The 12,619-nt window shown below is 35.9% G+C and overlaps 1 protein-coding gene across 10 annotated transcripts in view; it reads left to right on the forward strand.

Annotated features, from left to right (window-relative positions):
• JADE3 (jade family PHD finger 3) overlaps nt 1-12,619 on the forward strand; it is a 219,398-nt gene that overhangs the window by 175,695 nt on the left and 31,084 nt on the right. For all 10 annotated transcript variants that reach the window (XM_016424827.2, XM_056808545.1, XM_016424826.2 and 7 more), the window contains 2 exons: nt 2,104-2,294; nt 9,007-9,218. In XM_016424827.2, coding sequence (XP_016280313.1) covers nt 2,104-2,294; nt 9,007-9,218 — 403 coding nt within the window. The remainder of the gene's footprint in view (nt 1-2,103; nt 2,295-9,006; nt 9,219-12,619) is intronic.

The raw sequence follows: 12,619 nt of genomic DNA on the forward strand, positions 1-12,619 counted from the left end.
GGAGTGGGCTACTTAAAGTTTACTTTGTACTGGTTATGAAAAAAGACCTGATAGTTGGAGACGGGTAGACATCACCACATCCCAGCCTCAAAATTGTAGCATTTCACAATGAAAGAGTGCCAGACTAGATGATTCCCTGTATCTTCTCACTGCTTAAAAACTATTGAGAGTGGGCAACGAGTGAGAAATATATGTGGGTGGTGGAGGTGGAGAACACATACCTGTGGGTTATTCTGTCCTATTTTTAAAAATTACTTGTGAAGTAGTAACATGTTCTGGAGTCTCTGGAAAGTGAGTCAGTGGCACCACTAAAATTAATGCCACTTTTTTTTCTTAACCACCTCACCTCAGTTGCCTTGCTTTGGTTGGTAGGAGTTGGAATAAGTGAGAGGAAAGCTTTGTTTGGTATAGAAATCTCATAGAAGGAAATTTGTGAAATATTTTACTTTGGTATAAACCTTAGTCTCATAGGCAGCTAACTGACTTAGTAGATTGAGAGCTAGACCTAGAAATGGGAGATCTTGGGTTCAAATCTGGCCTCAGATAAGTACCTAGCTGTGTGACTCTGGGCAAGTCACTTAACTCCCATTACCTAGTACTTGCCACTCTTTTGTGTTGGAACCAATACAGAATATTGATTCTAAGACAGAAAATAATAGTTTGGAGAAAAAAAAAAACCTTAGTCTAATGAGGAGTTCCTGATCCTGAGTATTAAGCCATTTCTGATCATTTGTAGAGGGCAGGAACTGCCTACAAGCCACTCTGTTGGAAATCTCTTGTGATGAAAGAGTGGTTCATAATAACAGTAAGAAGACTAATAATTTCTATCTCTGTATTGCTTTAGAGTTTACAAAGCACTTTTTTTTACAACAACCCTGTGAAGTAGATAACATAATTTTCTCAATTTGGCAGAGGAAGAAATTGAGATTCAAAGGTGTGAAATGACTTGTCTGTCTTCCCTCTATTGCTTATTTAGTGTCAGATCCTGTATAATAAAACAGAGATGAAATGAACCTCAGAGTTCAATTCATACCTGAGCAAGAATTATTTTCTCAAAATCCTTAAACAACAGAAAGACCACTAAATTTTAAGTCCAGAACCTGGGTTGAAATTCCAGCCCTGCCATTTTCTGTCCTTGTGATCTTGAGAAGTCACTTTCTGAGCTTCACTTTCCAACCTCTGTAAAATGGAGAGGTTAGACTAGATTAATGAGAAAGCTCTTTCTAGATCTAAATCAAAACCACTTGAAAACTTGCAATAAGGAGAAAATCATGACATTTCCTCAAAGCAGTCCATTTCATTTCTGGACAGCTATCTTTGTTAGGAATTTTTTCCTCTGTTTGAACTGAAATCTTTCTCTCTGTAGTTTCTACCTTTCAAGCCTTGAAATACTTTCTTGGACACAGCAGAACAAGTCTAATCCCTCTCCCACATGACAATACGTGTTGTATTTAAAGACAAATCTCTGATTTGTATTAATTGTAATTAATTATTGCAACAGTCTGTAAACCAAACATTCAGTCAGTCAAGAAGAATTTATTGAACATTTACTATGTGCCAAGCACTATGTTCCACCTGAAACAGCCTCAACTAGTTTCATTGGGTCCTTGATGGAATAAACTCAACCCATGGTCCTAAACACTCTCCAGTTTATCAGTGTCCTTTCTAAAATATCATGCTTAAAACTAAACATATTTTTGATGTAATTTTACTGGGGTGGAGTATAATTGGACTTCATTTCACTAGTCTTGTTCTTGGCCCCATTTAACTTAAAAACTTTACTGAATGGGTCTTGTTTCTCCATAATGAAAGTATCATCCACTTCCAAGTTGGCCTTTTTTCAAAACATCTTTCCTATTTATAGGTGTGGCTATTGAGTAAAAGCAGCTTTAGAAAAGAATGGGATGTAATAGAAATCAATGATTCTTTTCACATGGTCAAGGTAAATTGTATCTTTTTACATGTGTGCTGAAGGGTCCTTGGCTTTGCCATGTAATCTTTTGATGGCCTCTGATACATATTTTGTTAGGATCATTATCAATCAATATACATAATATTTTATTTGCTAAATCTCATTAATAGCATTCTGTTCATCCTGTTTAGGGTAGTCTCAGAGAAGGTGAAAGAAATCCTGTATATTCGGCCCAGAAAGTACATCCATTGTTCCAGCCAGGAGCCCACGGAACCAGGTTACATCAATATCCTCGAGCTGGCAGAGTCAGTGTGTCGCTATGACTTGGATGACATGGACATCTTCTGGCTTCAAGAACTCAATGAGGAGCTCAAAGAAATGGGTAGATGCATCTTCTATGGAGTCAGTAGCACTGTAATATAACCACAGTTTTTTGTTTTGGCTTTCAAATTTGCCCTGATTTCATCTCCTTATTTGTAATTTGGGTTGTGTATATCAGAAAGACTACCAGAGAAAAAGACTTTTCAAGGAGCAGTTAACCTGGAGATCCCTTTAACTGAAGGAATTGTTTCAGTTTCATACCTAAATGTAGAGCCTCCACCAGAATATTTAAATAACTTTCTATACTGAGTAGTGTGGCAGAGGACAAAGGTAAAATAGCTCAATCTGAGATTTTCAGCCTTAATTTTATAATATTATTAGGAATTTCCTCCCTCCACACACACACACTGCTACTTATTACCTTTATTATCTAAAACAAATCAGTTAACCTCTCTGTGCCTTGGTTTCCTTGAAAATCTGCAACATGAGGAGATTGGACTAGATTGCCTCCAAGGTATCTTCCAGTGCTATAATCCAACATGCTCTATAAATAATTTCAAGGAGATCATGAAAATGTTTCTTAATGTTTTCAATCTGAAAATAAAACAGTGAGTGTATTATTAAATTTTTAAGCAAATGTACACCATGGAGTGAGTCATGGGCAAAGAATGGTATTAAAATATTCAGAATTCAGATTCTAAAAAAGAATAACTAGAAATTGTCTAAAAAGATTAGCTTTGTGCATACATGTCTCTTCTGCTATTTAGGCAGCAATGCTTGACCCCCATCTTAAACAACATCTAGAGGATGGCCTGAAAGAGCTGAGTGTGGTTGTCTATCCTCCTAATGAGGTATGGGGAGCAAGAGTATGGTTAGCTATTCATGTTTGTTAATTGTTAGTGAAGTAAAAACGGATGACTTAAAGGAAGATCTCTTTCATTCTTAATGAAAAGGTTAAGTGCAAAACAGTTATTAGATTCACTATTTAAATGTATCAGTAATTATTAATTTCTTTTCTTTTTATATATTGTATATTTATATATATATGTATTTATATATATATGTATATATATATGTATATATATATTTAAACTCTTCCCTTCTGTCCTAGTAACAACTCTGAGACAGGACAAGAGTTAGCCAAACAGGGTTAATGACTTGCCCAGGGTCCTGCAGCTAGGAAGTATCTGAGGCTAGATGTGAACCCAGTTACTCTTGATTCCAGGCATGGCTCTCTATCCACTTGTGCCACCTCACTGTCCCAATTCATCTCTTTTTTCAAGTTCAGAAATTCAGATAACATTATGAGTGAACTATCAGAGTTATTACATTTAAGTCTGGGGATTGTAAAAGAAGTGTTTATCTAAGTTCTGGCTCTGCCTTCCTCTAGGTTAGAGAAGGTCCTGGGATATGTTTGAGATAGGTATTTAGATAGGAAGTTTAAAGGCTTACATAAAAAAGGAAAAATTATGGCCTAAAGGAATAATTAATGGGGATAGATCAGTATTTGTAGAGGTGGTTTTATTAGTAGGGACAGGGGGACTGAGCTATGATTTCACTGATATAGGGAATTCCTTAGTGAGAAAACTCCCTCTGTCAACCCAACTAAACACCTTCTCTATAATTTACAGCCTTGAAAGGTTGAGTGATTTATCCAGGATCACACAGTCAGTATATCAGAAGTGAGACGTGAGTTCATGTCTCCTCAGTTAAAGCCACTCTGCCACACTGTCCTTTTTTTGATAAGTTTTTCTTTATCAATAACTTCACTGTAATTCTGACCTTGTCATGATTTCTCTTTATGAGGTTCCCTTTCATACTTTGTAACTGAAGTGAACACTGTGGGGTACAAAATGGAACAACCTTTATGCCATATTCCAGTCTCTAGTAATATCATATTGGAGTTACAGGATATTTATGATTTATGGGAGTCCCTTCACTATCACAGATCAAAGCCCATCAAGGGAGGCCCAGCACTCTATCCCCCGGGCCACCAACTGCCGTAGCACTCAACTTCATTAATGTCACTTATTAATCTTTACTTTAAAAATAACTGGTAGGGGCAGCTAGGTGGTTTAGTGGTTTGAAAGCCTCAGACATTTCCAAGCTGGGTCACCCTGGGCAAAAGCCCCACTGCCTAGCCCTTACCACCCTTTTACCTTGGAACCAATACACAATATTGATTCTAAGATGGAAGGTAAGGGCTTAAAAGAAAACCGTACTAGATAATTGCTAGGGAATTGCTCACTTGTCCAGAGTCACACAGCTAGTCAGAGGTAGAATTTGGATCCAGGTCTTCCTGCCTCCAATCCCAGTCCTATATATCTGCTATTCCTAATTGTCTCTGAAAAAATGTTATTAATATACTTTTAAAATGACAAATTTGAGCTTTGCTAAGTAATCTGTTTTTGGAATTGGAAATCTAGGATTTTAGGGAATCACAAAAAGTTTTTTAAATGTGTAATTTACTTTATATACAAAAATGAAACATAAGGCCCTATCAGTTTCTGCTTTAGAGGTAGCAGCTTTTGGGGACAAGGGCTCTTATAAGTGATCTGAAAGTAAAAAGATGGCTTATATGGATTTCTGGAGTTTCTTGAAATGTTTTCTGCTATGTGGCAAATGCTATGCTGAAGTAAAATTGTTTTAGATCATCTTGTTCTTGTTTGAGAATGAGTCCTAAGTTTAGAATGTGCTAGAGTAAATACACATATATTCCCACGTACTCATTAGCTTTTCTAAGAACAAAAAAAAATGTGTAGTCTTCAAAAACATCTGCAGTGTGAAACTTAACAGCTGGATTAGTATGTTTAAGGAAGAGCAAACAAAGATTTAGGTGTTTAGGAAGTAAATGAGGGCAAATGGGAATAGAAGGAAAAATTAGTATTATTACTGGCACAGAGAGTTTTATAAATATGATCTTATCTTTAGCATATTTGGCTCAAAAGTTAACCTTTAAGGAGAGGCAGCATGGAGAGGATAAAAAACTGACCTCAGAATTAAGAAGACCTAGTTTCAACTCCTACCTGACACTTCCTGAACTCTGAGATCTTGACCAAGTCACTAACTCTCTCAGTGCTCCTGTCATCTCTCTAAGACTATACCTTACTGAACAGAACCACATTGGCAGAAGGGTTTTTTTTCATACACAGATGAAATCAAAATTAAAAACTTAGGGAATAGGGAAGGATCAGCTAATGGATTTGCAGGTTCTTCTAATTACTTGTTAATATGTTTCATAAATTAAAAAATTTTTTAAACATTTAAATATTTATTTTAAAGTATTAGAGTTTGAAAACTATATTAGAATAATTTTTTAAATTGCTTAGTCCTCAGCTGGAAGGGAAGGGCAAAGTGGTACAGGCAGATAATTTCACAGACAATCTTTTCAAGCATTTCCTGAAGTTACATTCATGAGAAAAATTGTCACAAGTTTATACTTAGACCTACCCTAAAGATTTACATGATTTTAATTATTTTAGTTCTCTGATTTTTAAAATATGCCAGATTATAAATTTCAATGATATATTTTCAATAGAGAGGAACATAAGGGGGAAAATGGCTTTAGATAGGAACCAAAATGGTTGAGCCTAGACTGTAATTTTTCTGCCTAGGAAGACCTTTAAGGTCATCTAATTTAGACCCCTTATTTTACAAACAAGGAAACTCCAGCCCATAGAAGTAAAATGACTTGTTCTTGGTTATACAGAGAGAGTGGCAGATATAGCAGCTCAATACTTCCTGGCTCCTAGTCCTTCTCCTTCCTAGTTAAGGGGTCTTTCCACTGTACTAATAATGTACACTTCTCCATTTGGGTGTTAAGCAGCTGTCTGTATTTCTGTTGTTTGGGGATTTAGAGACTTACCCTCTCATAAAATTGTCCACCCCAAGTGATGCCCTTAATTCATTATACCTAAGGACAAGACTTAAAAGCCAGGTTGCCTGCTATGTCCTTCAGTAAATCAATGAAAATTAGGTGGGTGCCCCCTGCTGTCTACTTTGAACATTTGCTTGGGTTATTAAATACATCAACAAGAAGTGTAAGCTTTTACAAATGGTTCCCTAATTAACAGCCCCATTTGCCATAAATGGACATTAAGATAGTTGTTTCCCCTATGTCTGGAATGCAAAGGAAAAAAAGACCAGGGGGAAAAAACCTTTAGCTCAATATCTAACACTACAAAATTAATGTCCTCTTGGTTGCTCTATTCCTCCAGCCTCAGGGGTTTTGGGGGCATGGCTCTTCATCCTGCCCCTCCCAATTCCACAGGCTCCAGTCCTAATCAATATCCCTCTCTCTTCCATGGATTATACTAAAGGGATCAGTACTTTTCCATTGCTCTTTTCCTCAGGATGTCTGATTGAATCTTCTCTACCTTTGGACAATAAATTTTTGTTTCCTCAGAAACTATATCCAAATTCATCTGAGAGTCATCATCTCTAGGCACATCTTTTGTTATAGATTAGGGAATTACAGGGGAGGAAAGATCCAGCCCTTCTAGGATATCACTGGATTCTTAGTTTCTTGTTCCCTAGCCAGTCATTTTTCTTCTTGCCTCCTCTCCTAGCAATATTCCTTTCATTTTAATGTCTCTAAGGGCATTCTCTATGACATTTTCCTCTTATGGACATGCACTTCTTTTATACATATTCCAAGAGTCTCAAGACCTTGGGAAATTTTAGCTTCAGTAATAACCCTTAGTTGATTGTAAACAAAATCTTATATTCTCACAAGACCACCTTTGGGGGAAAAAAGAAAGTAAATTTTTTTCAAGTATACAATATTGAAATATAGATGTGTCAGAATTGGACACACATTTTCCTACCAAAATAGGAATTATGCCAATCAGATACTAGTTAAATGAGGACTTGGCATTAACAACTTATAACATATGGCCAGGCAGACAAAACACAACAAAAAAGGAACTGTACAGAGCTAAGGTTTACAAGAAGAAGACATTTACACATACAGACAGGATACTAGAGGCAGGAATGGAGACTGCGGTTTGTAGTGCAAATACCCCAGTAAAATAGGACAGAGTAATAAAATGACCTTACTCTAGATTCTCTAAGATTGTTCTTGCTGGGCTCCTGGATACAAAAAACCTGTAAGAGGCTCTCTAGGCCCTTCAACCCTTAGGGATATTGAAGGGAGAGGACAAAGAGGGGAGGAGAGAAGGGTCAGAGGGAGACAGAGGGACAGAAGGAAAAAAGAGGGAGAGGGAGAGAGTTTAAGCCCACTCACAAGTCTGGCACAGAAAGAGTACATGTAAGTGTGAAGAAGAGCAAATAAGTGCCTTGAGTTCTTCTTCAAGTCAGAAACCAACCCTCTTGATCACTTTTCACCTGTAAAAAAATAAGTTGTAGAGAGATAAGTCAAACGGTCTGCATTTTTTTTGTTCAAACTGCAAAATACATAGGCATCAGTATCATTCTCTATTTTCCCATGTTAGTAATGCATTTAAAATATGATTTGTTCTATATTCTCTCTCTCCTTTCCTTCCTCTCTCTTTCTTCTCTCTCCTCAATCCTCCCTCTTCCTTTCTCTTATTATTTCTCACCCACCCAACCACCCAGTGTTGGGATAAAATTGATTTTTCTCTAAAAACTTGAGTTAGAGAGCTATAGGAAAGATCACTGAAGGTATCTTGGGAATCTTTAAGTATAACAAGAATTTATTGTGGAATGTGGAGAGGGAATACCAAGGTGAGAGGGGAATTTTATAAACTGTATTCTATCATGTTCTCATCTGGGAATTTCAGTCTGACCATGCATGGTTTTGCTGGGACTGGTTCCTTTTAATGTTGTTTCAGTTCATGTACTATGTCTTCCTGCTATTTCTGATGTATTTGAGTTAGACCTGTGGTCAACCAGGTAGGTAATAAATATCCCTTTAAAAGAATTCAAAGTCTGCAGAAAAATTCCATCATGGCTTTTTGAGGCCACTTAAGGCTTCTCATTGCTTTTACACTTCATCGGGAGATTTATTTTAATAGTTAGATGGACTATTTGCCTTCATTTTTATGTTATTCTTTATACTTGTATCCATAACACCTAGCATTTCATTGCCGTCTATGGTGCCCTATACAGGCACTTAATAAATACAGGCTGATTGATTTTTTGATTGCTTTATGTCTTTCATTTATGCTCTAATAAACAAAGTACCAGAACCCCCAAGTCAGAAAACAGATGAATACTTCTGATAACAGAATCCCAGGATGTCAGGGATATTAGAAAATATCTAGTTCAATCCTCCCATTTTATAAATAAAGAAATGAAGTCCTTCAGATTTGAAGAGACTTAAAATTATATAGCTGAGATTGGTAATGTAGTTTTGCATCCCTATTATAGTCTGTGATCTCTGTAAAGACCAAATTTAATCTTTCATAATCAGAATTTTGGTTACCCTGCATGTATCTTCCATTATATCATTGTTACCATTAAAACTAACTGCCTTCTACAATTTTTTTTTTAAGTCTTGTTTTCTTGGAGCCAACTAATCATCTCCATGGAGAATGCCTGTGTGTGTGTGTGTGTGTGTGTGTGTGTGTGTGTATAAATATATATATGTGTGTATATATGTATATATATGTATGTATGTATATATATGTTTTCATATATATATATATGTATTAAAGAACCCTAATAAAAGCTTTTTTGAAATACAATTATTTAAAAGAATGCTTTATTCCTTATCCCACATACTCAGTGCTGGGCACATAGTAGGCACTTACATGCCTGCTGTTTTATTGGCTGATTATATCTTTGTGCAGGGTGTGGGACAGTTGATGAAAACACTATGGAAAAAACAGTAGAAGTCTTGGAACGACAGTGCCATGAAAATATGAACCATGCTATTGAAACAGAAGAAGGGTTGGGCATAGAATATGATGAAGATGTCATCTGTGATGTGTGCCGTTCTCCAGACAGTGAAGAAGGGAATGATATGGTGTTCTGTGATAAGTGTAACATCTGTGTTCATCAGGTTAGTGAGACCAATGATTCACAACCACACACTATTGAGAGTTTTCTGAATTAAATTCATTGGTATTTAAGTGAATTTTTGTGACCTTCTTTCTAGGGTGAAAGAAAAGAATGTGAAAAAGTGTAATTCTTGCATCTTTTAGAAACAAAATCTCTTGTGATTGCCTGGATGATTTATCTTTGGTGATTAAGTTCAGGTCCTTATCATCTCACTACATGTTTCGACTACTGAAATGGTCTCCTAATCTTCCTCTATATTTGCATTTTCTTCCCCCATCTATTCTACATATTACCACTAATCTCATACTTTTAAAACTGTTATTTGTCTTGATCAGATATCTAAATATCTTCAATCATTTCTCCCCATTCTCTCTCTCTCTCTCTCTCTCTCTCTCTCTCTCTCTCTCTCTCTCTCTCTCTCTCTCTCTCTCTCTCTCTCTCTCTCTCTCTCTCTCTTTCTCTCATTCTCTCTCTCTCTTTCTCTCATTCTCTCTCTCTCTCTCTCCCTCTCATTCTCTCTCTCTCTCTCTTTCTCTCATTCTCTCTCTCTCTCTCTTTCTGTCTGTCTCTCTCTCTCTCTCTCTCTCTCTCTCTCTCTCTCTCTCTCACTCTCACACACACACACACACACACACACACACACACACAACTAATATCCTTAGCCTGGCATTTGAGGCACTCTGAACTGGCCCCTACCTATCTTTATTAATTTCTTCCATTAGTATAGCACTTTACAGTTTATATTATCTATTTTCATGAGAACAACCCTATGAGATAGACTGAATAGGTATTCTTAAATCCTCTTTTCATATATGAGGAAATTAAATCTTAAAGAGTGTGCAATCGCCCACCCAAGATCACAAGGAGTGATAAATCTTGAGTTACAATCCCAGATATTGACACTCCTAACCCAATATTTTTTTGGCATCTCTTTCTAACCTTATTTCCTATGTCTCCCTTATCCAAATTCTCCATTTAAAATGTTTTTGTTTGCTCAAAGGATACTATATTTAGATCTGAAAGGGACTTTAGAGACCTATTTTATCTAGCCCCTTCATTTCACAGATGAGGAGACCAAGGCCCAGAGAAGCTTTGTGATGTGACCAATGTAACAGAGGAATAAGTGGAAGATATATGATTTGTACCCAAGGTCAACAAACTACAAATTCTGCATTTCTGTGCTATGCTGCCTGAATCTCACTGTTATCCCCAATACACCCAATATTTTTTTCAGCTCTGTGCCTTTACTCTCACAATTCATCCTGCCTAAAATACCTGCTCCTTTCCTTTCTAAATTAGAAATTCTTTTTCTACTTTTCAGGTCCCAGCTCAAAGACCAACTTCTTCATGAAGTCTATGATCATTCTAAGCCACAGTGATCTCTCCCTTCTCAGACGTCCTAGCACATTTATTTTCACAACTTATTTGGCTCTTTTAATTTATTTTTGTTTCCCTTCTGTGTATGAATACACTATCTTCTTAGCTAGGTAATAAATTCTTTATGGTATGAAAACCTCACCTAGATTCTTTCATTCTCTATTACCTAACTCAGTACCTTACAAAGAGTAAGTCCTAAGTATGTGTTGATTGATTTGTTTACTTCTCTTATAATTAACCATTTCATAATTAATTTTAGCTTTTTTTCCTAAGTATGCAAAAATACAATTTCTGTTACATAGCAGTAAAAGATGATAATTTTCATTCTAATTGTCTTCTCTTTTAGCAGATTTTTTTTATGGGTCTAGTGAAAATGGACTTGAGGGAAAGAATGTATTAGTATATCTCCAACCAGGCCACAGATCTTAGCTAGTTGACCAAGCTGGGAGAGGGCATTTGTATGCCCTAGAAAAGGTGTAATCCCATCCACCTGAGGCTTTAAGCCTTCCCTGGAACAAATATAACATCACAAAATGAATGCCTACATGGCATGAGAGAATTTTATGGCACTAAATATATGTCTTTATAAAAAGTTATTTTTATGAAGTGCCCAATCTTTGATGTGCTATAAGTAGTGGCATACTTTACCATTTAAAAAAAAATTATGGGCTCTGGCAATGCATTTCCGATTGGAATGGGTAACCAAATTAAAGATAGGATAATGAATTGTCACACATTTTCTTCTTTTTGCAATCATTGTTTAGCTAGAATTGCAGCTAATAATGTCTCTTTCCAATGATTATGAGAAATAATGGTGATTAGAGGATTTACATAGCACTTTAGACTTTGCAAAGGGCTTTACAACAGTTCTCATTTATCCTGACAACAATAGTAGGTAGGTGTTATTATTATCCCCACACATTTTACCAATGAAGAAACTTAGGCATATAGAGGTTGGGTGACCTGCTCAGGGTCATTCAGATAGTAAGTGTCTGAGGCTGGATTTGAAGTTGGATTTTTCTGACTCCTGATCCAGTGCTCATCATATCCATTGTGCCATCTAGCTGCCTAGGTGATACTAATTTATTTAGATAGTAAGTAAAAGGAGCTGGAAAGTGTCTTAAAGCTGTAAAAATCTGTGGCAATTCAATTAAAAATTAGTTTATTGGATTTAAGTAAGTATAAGCTAACCATTTTACCATGTCTTAGATGTAACGTGGTGACTTTAAAAAAATACTTAAGTTAGACTGCCCTCTGTTGACTAAAGAATTATATGGTTTATTCTTCATCACCAGTAACTTGTTTCTTGTTTGTTCAAATAAGATCATGAATAGCTAAGATTTAAAAATACACATATATATGTATACATATACACATATTTCTTCTTGAACGTATTTTCATTATGATGTTAGCTTTTAAGCCATTCCTGTCACTATTCTAGTTATGGACTATATATATATAGTTACTCTATATAATTACAACAAATACATATATATGTATATATGTATATAAAAAAGACTTATAGCTCTTGGAGTTTTATAAGTGTTTTCTTTCCAAAAACACTGAGGTAGGGCAAGCATTGTTTTATCTATTTCCCAAATGAGGAAAGTAAAGTCCAGAGAAGTTAAGTAGCTTATCCAAAGAAATATAGGGAATAAGAGTGGGAGTAGAGCCTTAAACCTAGGGCTCTTGATCCTAAGATTCTTTCCATCAAAATATGTGTAGACTATGTATTTAATTAATTTTGAAAATGGATTGTATTAATATTGCATTATGTTTAAATTTTAACAGTTAGGGACATTCTCAGTTCTTTTTTAAGTGTTTTATGAAAAGTATTTTTTGAGTGCTAAAGACTGGGTTTCTTAATGTAGGCCCTGAACATTTACTTAGCAGGCTTTGCGTTTTCCTGTATTTTTGAGGGTGGGTTGGTATTAGCTGTTTTTTTTTTGTTGTTGTTGTTGTTTGTTTTTTTTGCAAAAGATGCCATTGAAGTCCAGATGCATTGATTAGAGATAACCTTTGAGA

Source organism: Monodelphis domestica, chromosome 8 (genome assembly GCF_027887165.1).
Source record: "Monodelphis domestica isolate mMonDom1 chromosome 8, mMonDom1.pri, whole genome shotgun sequence".
NCBI lineage: Eukaryota > Metazoa > Chordata > Mammalia > Didelphimorphia > Didelphidae > Monodelphis > Monodelphis domestica.